Genomic DNA, 19,045 nt, shown 5'->3' with positions numbered 1-19,045 from the left:
TACAGTTTTCATGATGTTATTACAAAATATACATCGTTTACAATTAAACAAGCATTGTCACTAAGGTGACATAATCCCCCTCCGCAAATTATCAAATCAAACCTAAGAAGTAATGAAAGTGAAGGTCGTAATTTAAGATGAAGTTAAATGTCAACCAAAACATGACCAGTCAACCTCTCTTGATATCTTGCTCTGTATTTGTTCAAACACACAAATATTTTCAACACACACTTTGACCTTGACATGAATGTCTTAGTGTATTAAATATGTAAAAATAGTAACAAAGAAATTGTTTATTGAAAAACATTCAAGGGAAGTCTTGAAAGTCTATGAAGAAAATCCAGTGAACCGTTCTTGAGATATCTTGCTGACAATCTTACCATGCAGCTTAATATGCTGAAATCTGCAAAGTGTCACCGTGACCTTGAAAATTATGTGAAGGTCACCAAAATCTACTTGGCCCTGCGCCTTCCCTAGATAAAGCTTGGTGTTGAATATGAAGAAAATCCAGTGAACGGTTCTTGAGATATCTCGCAGACAAGCTTAACATGCAGCTTAACAGGCCGAAATCTTCAAAGTGTCGCCGTGACCTTGAAAATTATGTGAAGGTCACCAAAAGCAAATGTGCCCTGCGCCCAGTCTAAGTAAACTTAGTCTCAGTATTATTCGTTACACTACTATACTGAGTCTAACAAAACCTTGTGGAAGGTCGCGTCAGGTAACCTTTGAGCGACCTATGACCGTCCAATCAAACGCGAGACGGCCGAACGGATTTAACCAATCAGACAACGGCTACTGTTTAGGGTTCGGCGGGACTTACAAAATTCCCCAGTCACTGACACTGATCTCTCAACAAACGAAAATCCGCATAAAACACAGATATTTGACCTGCAGTATATAAGCTTAGGGCTTTCTGATGACATGGTTACCATTAGCTAATATTTCCGCAAGCTGACATCCTTGAATATTGACAAAAAGGATATTTTCAGCGACTGTTTACTCACTATTGACAGTGTTGTAGCGTGCTCCATGTGCATCACCCGGAAGCGATCGTACGGAAAATAGCATTCGGAATCGTTCGGGTACAAACCTTTTCGAGGTAAAAGTTCAAAAGGTATGTGCGAATGTCCACTTTCGCGATTTGGTAAGCTGTGTTCTGATTGGTCAATCTCAAAGGTTACCTGACGCGACCTCCTACTAGGGTTTGTTAGACTCAGTAGAGGAGTGTAACGAATAGTACTGAGACTAAGTTTACTTAGACTGGCCCTGCGCCTTCCCTAGATAAAGCTTGGTGTTGAATATGAAGAAAATCCAGTGAACGGTTCTTGAGATATCTCGCTGACAAGCTTAACATTTAGCTTAACATGCTGAAATCTTCAAAGTGTCGCCATGACCTTGAAAATTATGTGAAGGTCACCAAAAGCAAATGTGCCCTGCACCTTCCCTAGACAAAGCTTGGTGTTGAATATGAAGAAAATCAAGTGAATTGTTCTTGAGATATCTCGCTGACAAGGGTAAACGTTAAAGTCCCCTTGTGACCTTGAAATGAAGGTCAAGGTTACCAAACCAGACTGGTACCTTTCTTATACTGTGATGAACCTAGGTACCAAATATGAAAAGAATCTAGTCAACGGTTCTTAAGATATTCCAATTCGTACGTACGGAGCCTAATACTATATACCCCTCTTCGCGCTAAACGCGCGGCGGGGGATAACAGTTCATTAAATTTTAACGCTGTGGGTTTTTTAACATAATGGTTGGGGATAAGGTTTCCGATGATGTTTGAAGAAAGGGCAGAGAAAAATGTTATGAAAATCATCGCCAACATCAAAAGTGTCGCAGAGGTTACACATTCTTTCTTCGGGTTGAATTTTGTGACACCTACCTACTGCTATAGGTAAACGATGGCAGGAAGTTTTAAACAAGAGAAATTTAAGAGCCAATGAAAATGGAATACAGTGTGTATGTCAAATATTTTACAAGCACAAGTTCAGTTTTGAATACGCGATAAGTGGCGTGGGTTAAATCTGTTAGCAGCGACATGACTATATGTGATAAGGTGAAGTTCTCATTCTGAATTTCCGCTACATTGCTGATAAATTAACAACTCTTAAGTCGGTTAAGCCAGGTCTTCCAAAAAGATGAGCAACGTAAAATCATCAGAGCAAGGGAATCGCGTTTCAAGGGAGGCTACTCTTACAATCTTCACATCTCCTCGTATACGACAACCATTCGTCACAACACTTGCCCTTTCCGTAAACTCCAAGAACGGTATTCGGCTTGTCCCGGAATAACACGAATGGGTCACGAATGATACGACAACGTCATCAATTATCACTATGTGCTTGACGCCAAACTCAATGTTCCTTCTATATGAGGACATCCTGTTAATACTCAGGTCAGAACAAACAATCCGGTGATTGATGTTATGAGCGGTGGCCCATTCCGCCGGGGTAAGATGCCACGCCATAAATCGTTACAAAGCCTGACTACCAAACGCCCGGTTTCCTAATATGACTGTTGACTGGAAACATTAATCGCTCTGGATCAGTGGCCTTTTAATATAAAGAATCAGAAACAAGAACCATCCATATTCCCGAGGCAAGGAAGTTGACTGACTACACTAATATCTTCACGACAGTCGCTATGTTATTTATGAACCGGATGCCGATTTTGTTACGATATTTGGATTGGTATATGTATGACCCGTTAGTCCAGTCAATACCTAGCTCCATTATTCGAGCCTAGTTCAGCATGCGTGGAAACTGCATTTTTACCCTCAGTTACCTCCCTTGCCTTGTATAGATGGCGCCATCTGGAGGTGACCAACAACATGACACTATATCCGTTATCCGTACACACCAGTTGCAGGGCTGTTTCCGAACGTCACCGTAAACCCGGCGGGGGACGCCGAACGCTTTTTACGTTGTTGCCCCTCACAGTTGTCAATAACAACACTGGTCACCTGGCAACGTATTTCTATTATACAGGGGATGGAGGATATTTCTGCTTGGACGACCTCTTGAACTTTGTTTTTTGCCTCGTCCACATTGGCGGCGTCACAAATCAGATCCGTATACTCGGCTGTGTAGTGAACGTCTAGTGCATCTGCTGGGTGGATTTCTACAAACGTTGGAGGTGTATGATTAAAGATTCTGCGTTTTAAATGGAGACCAATTTTACAGTATTTGTGGATATACATTTCTTCTATGTGGATTTTTGTATACTCTAATATTTACATGTTCATACCATTTAAAGTCCTTTTTAGGGTTTGGGGTGAGCGTGAGTGGCATCGAAAATACACTACGCAAAGAGCGTAAAAAAGGTACGTTTTCAAATTTTAAACGGTAGGTCTACAAAAACATTGACAAAGAAAACATTTTCATAAGTGTGTACCAACAGCGATAATACTGTTTGTATCGCATGGTTAAATTAAGATGTAACTTGCCCATGCAGTTTGGTAGTCTGTGGTATGGGTTATCTTCAGTTTTAAAGTTCCAGACATATCCGGTTTCATCACCGCACTCGTAAATGTCCAGCGGGGGGATGTCGAAGCTGTAGCCTTCGTCGCAACTCACGTTGCAGAACATCATCCTCCCTTTCGTGTCGCAGTCAAAAGTGCCATTCATCGGCTTAACAACATCGGAGCAAACTAAAGATAACTTAATCATTTTTTAAATTTATTTCAACATTAGGCTATATGACACGATTCTCGCGGAAAGATTATATCATCTGCTTCCTGGTTAAGACGAACCAAATTGATGTGAAATTGGATTTTATGAAATATTTGTTCCTGATGTCTTAAATGCAAAATATTGACGTATACAATGGCTTATATAATTACGTCATCGGAAAGATTTTATTTGATGTTGTTTAACGCCGCACTCAGCAATATTCCAGCTGTATGTCGAGTCTGGGCCATCATGAGTATCGATCAATGTACATGGGACAGGATGTCATGTGACAACCGAACATGACCATTCCGTTAGTGGCTTCTAACGACAAGCATGGGTTGCTGAAGACCAATTCTAACCCGGATCTTTCTTCATAGGAAAGAGATGATACAACAACTAATATAATATATTTCTTCATGAATTTCCGTTTAGCTTTGAGTGATTGCATTGCTAACGTAGCAATGATGTTGCGCCTACCTGGACACGCCTGTGTGTTACTGTCTCCTACATCGTCGTCGCCCCCGTCACAGTCCCTCCCCCCATTCTGAAGTTGTGGATTGTCACAGCGCCGTGTACGATTTCTGACCCCTCCATCACATTCTTCACTGCATCTGCTCCAGTTGCCCCAGCTTCCCCATTCCCCGTGCACTGCAGAAAAACAACATGTCCTTATACAGGTGAATGCGTCTCCATTACCTTTCGTGTACAACAGCAAGAAGATGCTTCGACCATCTTCCTTGCACTATGGTACACGGTTTTCGACAATCGTAACTTACTTGTTAATGTTGTTTTAAACCTACCGACAGGGCAGGACTTGCTTACTCTTTATACGAACACTTGGTGTCCTCGCTGATTTTCAGTGAACCATTCATACAATTTTCACTTTTTCCCTCTACATGAAACGGAATTCTGAGGATAGACAAGCCTGGGTATTATTTTGCACTCACGTTCTATACTTAATGTATATTTTGTTTGACACGCCAGTTAATGCAACTGCAAGGGCTTCCAGATATTGTCAGACAGGATGGTAGAAAACAGCCATCTATCGAGGCAATAATTCTAACCAAGAACATCGTCACAGTACTGGCCCGTATATTCCGACGTACACAAACACGTGTAGCTCTCGACGCCGTCCACGCATGTACCGTTGTTTGCGCACACATTACCGCCACAATCGTCGATGTTGACGTCGCAGTTCACTCCGGTGAAGCCACCACTACACGTACACCTATACCCACCCAGCTCATCAGTGCAGTCGCCATGGAAACAGGGACTGGAGCTGCAGACGTCAGTGTCTGAAGGGGATAATTTTTACAATCAGCATTTGGACATTAGGTCGTATGTTTTCCTTTACATGTAAGCGTTTGTATCTCTTAGTTCTTATAGGAAGCCATCAATCGCTACACAAACGCTGGCGGATGTGATGTAACACGTAAACGAAATGCTGTACCACTACATTCTTTTCAGAACAATTACATATGGGCACATCCTTGACCCTCAAAATATCAGAACAGTGTGATCCATCGGTTTGGGATGGAGAATTTAGTGTAGGGAATAGCCTGAAATATTTTTAATGTAAATCTTCATTTCTGACAAACAAAACGCTTACCATCACACTCGCTGGGTATCTGTACGAAACTGTCTACTAAATCAGCTTTGGCAAAGGTCTGCCACGAAAACAAGTCTCCGTGATCATCGCTGAAGCATCTTCGAGACATAGAGGCGTGAATACCGGACCATATGTTCACCTGGGAGATGATTCCGGCGAACCCTTCCCCTGTGAATGAACGTATATTTCCGGAGTCATTTTACCGAGCAACGCCATGACTTCGTGTGTATGGGAACTGTGACTCACTACAACAAGTGACAAACGTTTCAAACAAAGTTTTAGTTCTATGATTATGTTTTATAGAATATTTCATAGTAACTGAGAGAGTTTGGTTTTACGCCGCTTTAATGTTTCAGCAATATCACGACGGGGGACATTAGAAATGGGCTTCATACATTGTACCCAAGGGTAGAACCCAATCGAACCCGGGTCTGCGGCGCGAACACTTTTACCATTAGGCTACCCCAGCACCCACTGTAATCAGAAGGAGATGATACAACAAAAATGTAATTGGGATTTACGCATTGTACCCATAGTCTACCCCACCGCTCCGAATATTTCAGATGCTCATGCTCACTTGCTCGTACATACCTCCAGCAGTAACCACCAGAGATCCGTTGATTGTCAGCTTGCCTGTATGCCCAGTTGTCTCTCCAGATACACCGTCTGTGTACGTTTCAACATCGCCATGTGTGACGGTGACAATGTGCTTGTGCCACATCGTATCATTCAGGAAGACAGCGGACTTAATGGTAACACTTCAATATGCAAACGAATTAAAGTTGAATGTGAGTAAAACATTTTCATATTGAGGAACATTAAATACAAAATGTCTTTTAATATAAATTGTATCTCTTAATTAACAGGACGATTATGTACCCTTGAATCCTAGTTCTGAGACGGTTGATTTCCATGTGTAATGACATCAACTCTTTGCCATCTGATGTGACTGTGATGACTTTGTGTCTTCAACCACAGCCCCAGTGTGACATTAGGCAGGTCCAGTTGACCTCCAACAGCTGTCTGTGCAGTAGCAGTCGTGTTGTCGCTCGGAATTAACTCAACATCAAATTCTAAACAGAAAACCGAGTTATACGAATGTATCGGTTCATCATTGCAACGCGATCATTTCAAATGTTTCATCTTATGGGCAAACTACTCATAAATGTCATGTATCATCATTAAAAACTCAAAAAAGCGTTTATGTATGAGTAACGGCAGAAGAATTGATGAAGAAAACTAAAGCTAAATTTGTTTTTTACCCTGGCATTTGTCAACTGACTTTGCTTCTTGGGTTAGTGTAGTCTTTCCCCCTGGACATTCCAGACAAGACCTGCTTCCCCAGCTGTCCTGGTACTGGCCGATATCACACGGGCTGCATGGCACCACGCCAGTCGCAGAGAACATGCCTGGCTTACACATGGCTGGCAACATGGAAGGGGATTGTAAACATCAGCATTTCAGTGGTTAGCAACATGGAAGGGAACTGAAAAATCTGTTGGGAAATAGCTGGCAACATAGAAGAGAATGGTAAACTCTGCTGGGCAATGGTTTCAACATAGAAGAGAACTGTAGACTCTACTGGACAATGGTTTCAACATAGAAGAGAATTGCAAACTTTATTGGACAATAGTTTCAACATGGAAGAGAGTTATAAACTCTGCTGGACAATGGTTTCAACATGGAAGAGAATTATAAACTCTGCTGGGCAATGGTTTCAACACAGAAGACAATTGAAAACTCTACAGGAAAATGGTTTCAACATAGAAGAGAATTGTAAACTCTGCCGGACATTGGTTTCAACATAGAAAAGAATTTAAACTTTGCTGGACAATGGTTTCAACATGGAAGAGAATTATAAACTCTGCTGGACAATGGTTTCAACATGGAAGAGAATTATAAACTCTGCTGGACAATGGTTTCAACATAGAAGAGAACTGTTAATTCTACTGGAAATGGAAGAGAATTATAAACTCTGCTGGGCAATGGTTTCAACACAGAAGACAATTGAAAACTCTACAGGAAAATGGTTTCAACATAGAAGAGAATTGTAAACTCTGCTGGACAATGGTTTCAACATAGAAGAGAATTGTAAACATCTGCTGGTCAATGGCTTTCAAAAATGAAAAGAATTGTCAACTCTGCTGGTCAATAGCAAGGAAAATAGAGGAGAGTTGTAAATATATTCGTGGAAACGAATAAGGGAACACCTGAAAGTACAAGTGTTCCTTTATTCTTTTCCAGGTGTACTTTCAGGTGTTATTCGTTCCCATGAGTATATCTGTCAGTGGCTGCTTGCAAATTCGAACAATGTCTTGAAGATCACAGTGTGTGATTATGTGTCTTAGCTCGTTGTTAAGCTTCTCTAAGGAAAGAATGTGTCTACCTTCACACTGGACTCTAGACGATGCTCCTGTTTCAACTGAGGTAGTGTGGGCTGGACAATGAGTGCAACTGGTGTGTCCAGAACTGTCTGTATATTGACCTACTGGACATTGCGTACATTCACCCGTATCAGCATTGTAGTAACTGCCTCGGACACAGCCCACTGGAAACAAAGCAATACACAAACATTATCTAACCTTGAAGTTTAGAATGTCTCTCTGCGCGGCTCTTGAGAGCACAAATACCAGAAACAGAGGATAAACCTTGTTAAACATCTATGTTATCGGCCTCTAAACGCATCTGTGTATCACAAGTGCTGTTGAAACTTATTTCCTATAATCTCGTGTTACTTGATTGGCCGTCTCAAGCCGTCAGTATTTGTGTGCAGAAGCCAGTAGAGGTGAAAGTTGGCAGCGTTTCAAATGATTCATTATGGTCACATGTTTACGTAGCTACACTCAGAAGCTAGAACTTGACTATTCGTACAATAACAGTAAAACAGCAACCCACAAAAGCCTTGTATTATTGTGTAAAATGAACAATTAAAAATTGCAGTAATTCTGAATAACTTCCACGTATAAGCTCTCTGTTCCTCTTTTTGTTTAAACTGCGATTCCAAGTTTGTTTAAATAGCGCCCCTTAATGTCAATTGATATAGTTAATTAGTTATTTACTGTTATAAAGATATTTACAGGATGCATTTTTGTAACTACCTAGATTAATTTACAATGTGCATTTATTGTCATCTAAATATCTACAGTGTGAATTTACTCCTTCGTGGATAATGTAATTTTACCGGGATAATTTATTCGATTCATTTACATTTCGATTTATAGAACAATTTTACACAGCTGAAGCGACATCTAGAAGGTTTTATTGTGAAATAGAATGAAATCAAAGATACTTTAAAAACGCTTTCTGAATTATCCCCCTTTACCGCCAGTATGAATTACATATATATTGATGCTTTATCGTGACGCATTAAATACGTTTTGTAAGTTATCTCCCTTGTGTCTCTTCAGCTGGGAATCCGTACTGCCATATGGGCAATATCAGCTTGTCATTTCGGAAAATAACCACTTCCTACCTCCCGGTATCTTTTCTTGGAATGCGTGTTATTCATCTATGCTAGTAAAGCCTAACCATTGCTTTTCCAAGCTTCTGTTATTATGCCTTGCCTTTGCGCAAAGTTTAGTATTTAGGTTCTAATAGTAAATGAGTGCAATGCCACGGAGTATGGCATATTTTCGAAACTGATGAGAGGGGAGGGGGCTAGGGGATATATTTCACTGTTAGCGATCAAAACCTTCCAGGAAAGGAAAAATCGATAACATGTAAACTTGTCCCTTCGCAAGTACTTCCTGGCACACAGAGGGACACATTAATCGCTATATATATAGATATATAGATATATATATAAGTCTGTGCGACACATGTGTGCACGCCCTGTTTTGTATGTGCTAGATCTACCTGACAATGCCGGAGAGAATGGAGATAATTAATGGATTATGTAATCCTTGTTTATCAGGCGTCAATTTCGTAACTATTCTTTTAATGCCATGAAAGAAAGAACTGTTCTAAATTAATGATTATGCTTGGTGTTATTATCTCTCTTTAAATCAGGTTATTCAATTCAAAACAAATTCAACACAGACTCGACACACACACACCCCACCCCCCCACACCCTACGGATAGGACAAACATTCAAAGCTACACTGAAATGCTGGTCACGCACTTGACCTAAAGTTGCTTTCTAAATACATCGATTACATTGTGAATTGAAATATACTGAGAGAAACAAATAGAGACACACAGGAGTGAGTGACTGAGTTAGGTTTTATGCTGCACTCAGCAATATTCCAGCTATATGGCGGCGGTCTGTATAAAATCGAGTCTGGACCAGACAATCCAGTGATCAACAGCATGAGCATCGATCTGCGCAGTTGGGAACCGATGACATGCGTCAACAAAGCCAGCGAGCCTGACCACCCGATACCGTTAGTCGCCTCTTACGACAAGCATGAGTTACTGAAGATCATGCTAACGCGGACCTTCACGGGTTAGAGACACACAGGAAAATTCAAGTGTTCCTTTAATATTTTCCAGTTTTCATCCCCAGCTTTGAATAGTGCTGTGTGTGTGTGTGTGTGTCCATTGGGAGCACATGAATTGTGTTGATACGATACAACTAATATTTGTAACGAGTCAGTCATATATCAGTGTACCATAATCCAGAATTATGTTCTGATGTATAGGGAGAAAATCTTGACTTGATTCAACTGGAAACTCAAATCAAGGAAACCCACATATTTACATGGTAAGATTACTGTATTGAATACCGGTGTTACTGCGGATATTGCTTGAATGTTACAGCGATGTTATACCCGTCCTGTATCTAGGCATGAATACATACACCACTGCCAAATTGTCATGCTAGGTTAAATGTCTTTTCTTACCACTTATTATGAGCATTGACTTCGCGAATGACCCTCACCAATCCATAACCCCTACTTCCGTCAGTTGGGATAAAATAAACTATGAAACTAATTCGCCCTGATTATGTTTGCAGGTTTCTCAGCTCTAATTCTAATGGATTTTTTGTGCAATTGTGATGGATTCCACCGTAAGTGTTAAGTGTTCAAGAACTGCATAACATCGGGCTTTTCTCCCTCTACACCTGAAACAATGTTCAATGCGGGGTTAAGCCAGGCTCACTTAAGTGACCACTGTACAGTGAGTGAATGAGTGAGTGAGTATGGTTTTACGCCGCTTTTAGCAATATTCAAGCCATATCACGGCGGGGATCACCAGAAATGGGCTTCACACCCACTGTAAAGTAAATGCACACAGTATATTACCCATATGGCAACAATGTATACTGTATAAAATCTGTTTTCAAAGTCATTTACTGAACATACCTCTATAATTCAAATAATTGCAAAAGACTGGAAACGTTCATCAATATGTATATGTTTGTGCGCGCGCGTGCGTGCGTGCGTGCGTGCGTGCGCGCGTGTGTGTGTGTGTGTGGGTGGGGGGTTTGTACTTGTCGACATTATGCTTGTTAGTTGTAACATGCTTGCCGCTGATGATCATGGCAGTTTATGTCGGAAGCTTGTCATAGCCAATCGCTTATTGCGATAAATTCTACAATATACTAAATATGTGGAGGATATAAAACCACTACATCTACAATGAGATAAATATTTAAACAGTGTAACAGGGACACCTGAGTGAGATTGTATTCGTCGTTTAACGTCAGATGACCATGATGATCTTGTTAGATGATTGGCCAAAGCACCTTACAGAAAACACAAAATTGATAATATCGCGTGAATCCGCCACTGTTCTCTTGACAATCGTGGATTCGATTAGGCATACTCTTAATCAAACGTCCAATGCCAACTCGAGTACACTCCATCCCATTCATTATACAGGGCAGCGCCAAGTTCGTTGATAGTGGTCGGTGCTTTTTGACTGTGGCGTGCAGGATATCCAAGACATTTCCGATGGGTAACAAGTCTGGACTGGGTCCTGGCCATGATTAGGCTGGCTGGTTTTTCATATTTGAGGTACTCAGTAACAATACGAGCCTTTTGTCTTCTTGCGTTGTTATCCTAAGACATTAAATGGCGTCCAGGTCGACACGCCAATAGCATCCCGTGTGCCTCCAGGATAATGTCACTGTACTAGTACTGCCTAGTGACAGTCAGTGAATGACAGTGCTGTACCAGTCAGTGATCCCACCCCTAAAACGATCGTTCTGTCAAACGTTAACGGCATGAGAAAGCTCATTCTGTCTGCGAAACACCCTGTTGCGCCTGTCAAGGATGTCCAATTAACTTTTGATTCATCCCAAAACAACGTGTGCCCATTCATAAGACGTTGCGAATGGAATAATCATTTTATAAATCCATAAACCATCATTCAATTTGGATCCAAAATAATATCCCCCCAAAATGGGCTACCCCCTATTCCTTTTAGCAGAATGAATGCCATTTATGCAGAGAAAGATTGATTGAAGTGATTTCCCATTACACGCTGAATATGTTCGTGTATTGTATTTAGTAACATTTGTAGACAAGGACCAGTCGAGGATGAATAAAGTTGAATTGTAAAACATACGATCCCCAAGGTAGAAAGACTGTAATCACTGTCCATTTCTTTCTTGAAGAGCAAAGCTTCTTTAAGCTGCAATATCACTTTATTTGTAATCTTATAAAACGCAGTCAAAACTAATTAACTTCTTTAATACAATTGCATATACTTAACCAAAGTATAAACTTGACACTTGTTAAATTTAATCGAACAATGGAAGTAGTGTGTACACTTAATGAAAATAAATGTGTTTCATCCGGGTATCAAATCGACGATTGCGTAAACATTTTATTGGAAAAACTCATTCATGACGTTCCATGACTAATTTTGTTAAGTATAATTTGTTGATAGCTTCTGTTAATTCTTTTTATTATATATATTGTAAGCTGGAGAAAATGATTTTGGAACTGGTCCATTCGATCCGTTGGTCTGATTCGAATGTTGACTCTCCTGGTGTTACGTGCTTATTTTCAGCTGCATGGATCTTGTAGACATCTTAGAATAGCAAGCGACTTTATCAAACATGCTCTCAAAGTGATAGATTACACCTTGATTAGATTGTGACTTTGTCATGAACAGGATGGTTTTTTTCAATGTTGATATCAACATGAAATCACTTAGGACGTTTAAAGTATTTAATTATTCCGATAAGCTAGTGATCGTTTGAACCAGGACGTCCGCCCAGTACAATACTGTTGGAATGCAATAGAGGATATACCAGATAACAAAATATACGCTTTACTTAAACATGTAAGATAAAAAAATCTTTTATATTTCCAAAAACGATTGTATGCATCTTCACCAGGACCTATCTAATTTGAATATTTAAATTTCTTTTCTTTTCTGGTTTCTCTCCATATTAATAATCTATATCTACAAAAGCCTGTCCACATCAATAAGGATTCTTTATTAAAAGCAGAGTCGATTATACAGTTCCGGCTATATTATGAGCATCTGTGTGTTTTGTTAACGGCCGACTCGCTAAACAAATCTAATCTGGACCAAACAATCCAGTGACTGGCATCATGAGATACGATGATCATGCGTTTATTAATCACCATCAAATAGGGACAGTGGAACACACGACATGCACGCATGCAAGCGCTAGTCAATTGTTCACTTCGGGAAGGTATGGTACAAGTCCAAATCGGGAATTGCATCGGACATCATCTTTCGTCACTGATGCATCAAAGTTTGAATTGCACATATCTAGACTAATATGCCATAAAACGTTTAGAAAGCTTATCTGATGCCTTGGATGTTGCAACTATGCTCTTGTAACTTCTGAGAAGGGTCGCACGACTCTTTGAGATCTTGGTTAAAAGACTCTAAATCCTGAAGACATGTCCATTCCTCTTTTGAACTCTATCACAATCCATACAAGAAGAGATTTATTGCTGGTTCCAGCAAATGTACCACCAGATCCCTGTCTCAGAGATTAACCATAATCTTTAATACTATCAAGGAAGGACTTTCTCGATATTCACAGAACATTTTTGAGACAAGCGGAATTAATGCCATGTCGTTTCTCAAAAACTCAAAAGATTTGCTTACATTTTTAGAATCTCAGAAACGGACCGAGTTCCGTTCTGTCAAAACATTTCATTTTGCAACATTGTATACTACTATCCCAAATAACAAACTTTAGGAAAAACTTCATTCCTTGATTCATGGGGCTTTTGTAAACAAACGTGGTGAACAAAGATATGCCTACATGTCTATTTTCAGAGGTTCATGACGATTTGTCAAGAATGAAAGCAAATGTCATTCGAAGTGTACCGAGAAAACAGTATGTGAAATGCTGGACTTTCACATTGATAACATCTTTGTGAAATGTGACGTGGGGGTAAAACATTTCGCCAAGACGTATAGGCACCCCCATGGGCACCTATTGTGCTCCCCTCCTTGCGGAACTGCTTTTATGCATATGAATAAGAATTTTTGCTGGTGTTGGCAAAATCAAAACACGATAATTTGGCAAAGAAGTTTAACTTTCAATACATCGATGATTCAATATCGTTCAATAACCATCAGATAGCCCATTACCTTCCACTGATTTACCCACCTGAACGTGCAATTAAGGAAACAAGTGAGACCGCCTGAACTGTTTCACATTTAGATCTTTGCATAAAGATTCAGAGTGACAAAATATCTCTACAAAGCTGTATGAAAAACAGGATGATTTCAACTTTCCAATACTCATCTTCCCTTTCATGTCGAGCAATATTCCAACAGCTCCAGCCTTTGGTGTTTTCATTTCGCAACTTTTGAGGTACAATCGAGGATGCTATTTTTATCAGGATTTCAAAGAGCGTCATGCCACTCTTGCTCAGAAGTTGTTTGATCGAAGGTTAAAACATTCAAGGCCTCAAGAGTCATGACTTCTTTATTGCTTATGCCAGCACGTCAGATGTGACTCATGACTTCTTTATTAACTTATGTCCGCACGTCAGATGTGAGTCATGACTTGTTGTTTTGTTTTTGCGACCACGTCAGATATAAGTAATGGCTTTTTGTTTTCTTAATGCCAGCACATCATATACTATCCCCAAAAAGGAAACGCATAGGCGTTTAGTATTTTGAAAAATCTATTAATTACCTATTGTGTTCAAACAATCGCCAAAATATGTAACAAAAGTGTTGATAACATGACTGTACACAACTGCACAAGTGAAATGTCGGCTTTACCTGAAAATATTTATTTTGATGGGAGTTCTTACAAGAATTAAAAAGGCATCGCCACAACGCAACCGAAATCACCTTCCAGTTGCAATTGTGCAGCAAAGAGCATGCACTGTCTGGCTATAAAAATCCATATTACTTACGGAAATCGGCATCCGTTTTGAAGGTGTTTCAAGGTCAAATCACTACGCCACCGTTATCTAAAATTTACCTCTTGGTTGTATAGACATTACCTTCTAAACTGATGTAAAAATCATTTCTTAAAGTCTATTTGTGGACGAGTTATACATGTTTGAAAATACAACTTTTTCGCAACATATTTCTGGGTTATGCGTTTCGTTTTTGGAATAGTATATGTGACTAATGGCTTAGGTAAGCTGAAACTGTGACTTACGTCGTATCGTATAGTGACGTACATAGTGAAGTATGCTTTTCAAGGTACATGTAATCCCAGGTATGGGTCAAAGCTGGAAAATCAAGGTACCAACACAGCACACCAATAGTTCCTGTTCAATAAAATAAATGTTTTATTTGCTACAATATACCATACAATTTATGTTCACGACTGTCAAGAAATATATATTTCCTTCAAATAGTTCTTTCAGTTGTTTCATCAGTATTCTTTGACGATAGTCAGAAAATGGATTTGTCTGATTGTTACATTCGTATATGCCCACCATCTATGCCCCGCATACAACATTGACATTGTCAGGGGAGCAGATAGTATGGTTGTCAGTGCACACAGAGTTGAAAGACGACCGTTTGAGAGCATGGATGTAGTCTTCCTTTTGTTTGTGAGTCCCGCTGAGACAGTCTCCAGGCTTTACCACAGCATGGTCACCTGCATCTCCGACTGTATAAAAGAAGCAATCATAATGCAGGAACGAATACAACACAACCTGCTAATATCTTTAACGCGCCAGTAGCGCTCGTCACGCCGAAGACCCTGGTTCGATTCCCCAGATGGTTACATTGAAAAGCCCATTTCAGGTGTCCAGGATATTGCATAATGTTACTGAAAAGGGCGTAAAACCATATTAAATAGAAGGCGTATTGTGGTTTTGATCCTAAACTGACTGACTGAGTTTGTTTTTACGCCGCGTTTAGCAATATTCCAGCAACATCACGGCGAGGGACACCAGAAATGGGCTTCATACATTGTACCAATGTGGGGATTCGAACCCGGGTCTTCGGCGTGACGAGCAAACGCTTTAACCACTAGGCTACCCCACCGCCTACCATTGTTAATCATTTGGCAAGTGACTGTATTCATTTAAAATATTATTGTGTGTTTAGTGCTTTCAAATATGACGGAATAATACATAGAAAAAGAGAATAAATCACATGTAGAAAATCGTGTCACTCACCTTTGCATCGTAATGGAATAGAATCTGGAGCCCAGTGTCCACTTGCGCCACACACTAGCCACTGTCTCGCGTCAAAACTGCGTGGGAGAGAGTACTTCGCGTTGCACCCAACTAGACAGTACTGCCCATAGTCTGCTCTCCATCCGTTACACAGGACGTAACCGTTGCTCGGGGCAACAGTGGGTGGACACGGTTTGGCTGTATCCGGAACATAAATACATATATTGTATATTTCATGTCCCATGAAAAGGAACAGACAAGAAAAGAGTGATGACAATGAAATAATAATCACATTGATAAAATTATCACTGTAGGTTGTGTCTTTTCTGACAGGACAAATCACTTAATATCATACTATTGTTACTTTCTGTTAAGTCGTGTGTGCAAGATGAGTAAGTGAGGTCACACCGCTTTTAGCAATATTGCAGCAATATCACGGCGGGGACACCAGAAATGGGCTTCACACATTGAACCCATGTGGGGAATCCAAGCCGGGTCTTCGGCGTGACAAGCGAACGCTTTAACCACTAGGCTACCCCACTGCTCCCTGTTCAAGATGAACATCACAATCGTTGATAGTTTGTAAGTGATTGGGACATGTACATCTATGACCAGTGCCACTTGGGGTCGAACGATTCGACAAGCGGCCTTACGTCTAACGCTGACTGTGAAGCTGCAGTTCGTCTCAAGGCCGTTGCTAGGTTTCACTGCAGTATAGAGGACGGTGAAGTCTCCCCAGGGGAAGGTGAAAGTGTTACTGTCATAATCAGAGAATGTTTTCACAAGGTTGCCATGGGGATCAGAGAAGACTGGAATTGTCCATGTGTAGGTCATCTCACGAGATGAAGTAGTCAAACGAACACTAGGAGGACACTGGTCAACCACTGGAGCTTGCACATCTGAAACGAACATAAACTGGTTATTTCCACATCGGGAATCATGCAGTATAAATGTTCGCGCTTATGGTTTTCTTAAACGTACCCACATCACAGTTTTTCCCAGTCCAGCCGCTTCCACAGACACAGTCGTACCTGTCCAGACCATCCACACATGTGCCACCATTCTGACACGGACCACTCTTACACGACTCGGCGACTGGAAACAGCACAGGGTGTATGTGAGAGGTGCATTATATCAGATATGAAGACATACGTACACTTTAGAAAATGTTGATACCATCGACTAGATAAAAAGTCTCGACTACGGGGGCATTACAATATCATGAATGATAACAACGCAATACAAGTCGATGCACTTCAACGCTTCCGGATTCAAACATGTCCCAACTAACCCAAGATCTACTTCAAACACGGCAAATATACGTGTATGGGGGTTAATAGGCTTCGTGATCATGTAGATTAAATGTCATCCATCCCTACAAGCTTCGACCCGCGACTTGGTTGACACCAAGTTGTGTACATATGGTGACTTGGTTGACACCAAGTTGTGTAGATCGATGCTCATGCTGTTGATCACTGGATTGCCTGGCCCATAATCGATTATTTACAGACTGGCGTCATATAGCTGGAATATTGCTGAGTTCGGCGTTAAACAAACAACCCAGTAATCACAACTATTTTCATATCTAACACAGCTTAATGATATACGTACAGAGAGATCTTGGTGTAGAACGACTCCAGCCTCCGTTAACCATGCAGGTCCTCTAGTTGGGACCTGTCAGGTTAAAGCTGGTGTCACATGTGTAGGTGATGACGTCATTATACTGGAACCTTCCCCCGTGAACGTTTCCGTGTGGAATGGACACTGGCCTGGCACAGGTAACAACTTAAAAGAAAACGAGTCAACCTTTACGCAGCACGAATGTAATTCTATTATATTGCAGTTTTCGTTCTTTAGTACTTTTCTCTTAAAAATGTGCGATGAACATATGCCTTTGAGAAGAGCAGCAACGAGTAACGTTGATAAACTCTTCAGCAACCCACGCTCGCAGGATCGCTGACTCACTTGCATGTCACTGGTTTGTCTGACTCGATTATATACAGATTGACGTCATGAGTTAAACCACAAACAAAACTTGATTTAAATTCGCTACCTGGTATAGGCGCCACTGTTCTTGACGGTATGTGTAACATGTTTAGATGAGGTGATACTTACTGCTGTCACAGCATTCTCCATATCTTCCCAGAGGACAGGAGCATCCATATCCATTATAGCGACCTGCATCACAGTGTTTGTTGCAGTCCCATCTTTCATAAGCCCCATTTCCTCCGTCGCAGGGTTCAAATGTCCCACATTCTGGCGTGTCGAGAACATTCACCAGCCTCTCGCGTATCTGTCCACCATAACATCTACTCGAGCAATTCGACCAGGCCTGCCAAGTCAACCAGTTGCATCCACAACTGTCCCATGTATCGGTTCTCTGGCATAGAAGACTTGTCGCCCACGTCCTTGTATTCAAGCTGATAAGAGTTGGCAAGCTTTCAAGACTAAACAGGGATACTACTCGCTGTTCCGTTGTTCCTCTGTGTGAATTTTGCCATCAAGGACGCACAAGTGCTTGAGACAAAAAGACTGACTTTAATTTTCCTACTTCCTGTAACTTCTGTATGTCACAAGGATTTTAAGCCTTTTGTGGCCAAAGACCATTATTACGTTGCCAAGAGTTGTTTGATCAGAGTTACATCCTTAAGGCCTTAATGCAGCTTTCAAGGCTTTAATACAAATGTAAGTCCTTAATACAACTTTCAAAGCCTCAATGCATATTTCACACCGTTTCATTGGGGATATGTAGACGAATTTACCGAAAAAGTCTGTCGGGTGTATTTTCACTTGTACAATATATGGTAAGATGTTCCCATGAAAACTTTAGCGTAATAGCTGATAACCTTTCCACCTTGTTATTTAAAACAATGAAATCATTTACGGCAAGCAGGGTTAAGGTTCCACCACTTCACAACCAATCTGATTTAAGAGGGTTTCTGTCTTACGTTCAAAGACAGTTATAAGTGTGAAATCTCGTAACGGTTATACCTAATTCTGTTCAATCGAACGCTCACCATTTGGAGGATTACAACTAGCAACGCTTACGTGAATACAAAATGAATATATTAATCCTGACGATTATATTTGGGTTTCATTGTACATCGATCTGCATATACACTACGTTACCTGTAAACGTCCCACCATATTTATTATGATATATGTATTTATAACTAAAGTAACATAAATGCAATTGATATTGCAGTGTTACATGATATACTAGTATAGA

The 19,045-nt window shown here is 40.6% G+C and overlaps 3 protein-coding genes across 3 annotated transcripts in view; all 3 read right to left on the bottom strand.

Annotated features, from left to right (window-relative positions):
• The window catches only part of LOC124285983 (neurogenic locus notch homolog protein 1-like), a 44,846-nt gene extending 26,774 nt beyond the window's left edge, over positions 1-18,072 (bottom strand). Inside the window, exon 1 of the mRNA XM_046722294.1 lies at positions 17,932-18,072. The gene's annotated coding sequence lies outside the window, so the exon portion shown is untranslated. The remainder of the gene's footprint in view (positions 1-17,931) is intronic.
• On the bottom strand, positions 2,849-7,779 carry LOC124285951 (protein crumbs homolog 1-like). Its single transcript, XM_046722239.1, has 8 exons — positions 7,773-7,779; positions 6,566-6,707; positions 5,875-6,041; positions 5,284-5,451; positions 4,739-4,969; positions 4,152-4,322; positions 3,521-3,652; positions 2,849-3,123 (listed from the first exon to the last, which is right to left on the bottom strand). Exons 1-8 carry the CDS (start codon positions 7,777-7,779, stop codon positions 2,849-2,851), a joined length of 1,293 nt encoding a protein of 430 aa, XP_046578195.1.
• On the bottom strand, positions 15,076-17,985 carry LOC124285950 (sushi repeat-containing protein SRPX-like). Its single transcript, XM_046722238.1, has 5 exons — positions 17,928-17,985; positions 16,798-16,911; positions 16,470-16,715; positions 15,817-16,014; positions 15,076-15,302 (listed from the first exon to the last, which is right to left on the bottom strand). The coding sequence occupies exons 1-5, from the start codon at positions 17,983-17,985 to the stop codon at positions 15,130-15,132; spliced, it is 789 nt and encodes a 262-aa protein (XP_046578194.1). The 3' UTR covers positions 15,076-15,129.
• Positions 18,073-19,045: the final 973 nt, after the last annotated feature.

Source organism: Haliotis rubra, unplaced genomic scaffold (genome assembly GCF_003918875.1).
Source record: "Haliotis rubra isolate DU_JTF1 unplaced genomic scaffold, ASM391887v1 Scf371, whole genome shotgun sequence".
Taxonomy (NCBI): Eukaryota; Metazoa; Mollusca; class Gastropoda; order Lepetellida; family Haliotidae; genus Haliotis; species Haliotis rubra.
The sequence above is the reverse complement of the archived record's forward strand: the minus strand, read 5'-3'. Positions and strand labels throughout refer to the sequence as shown.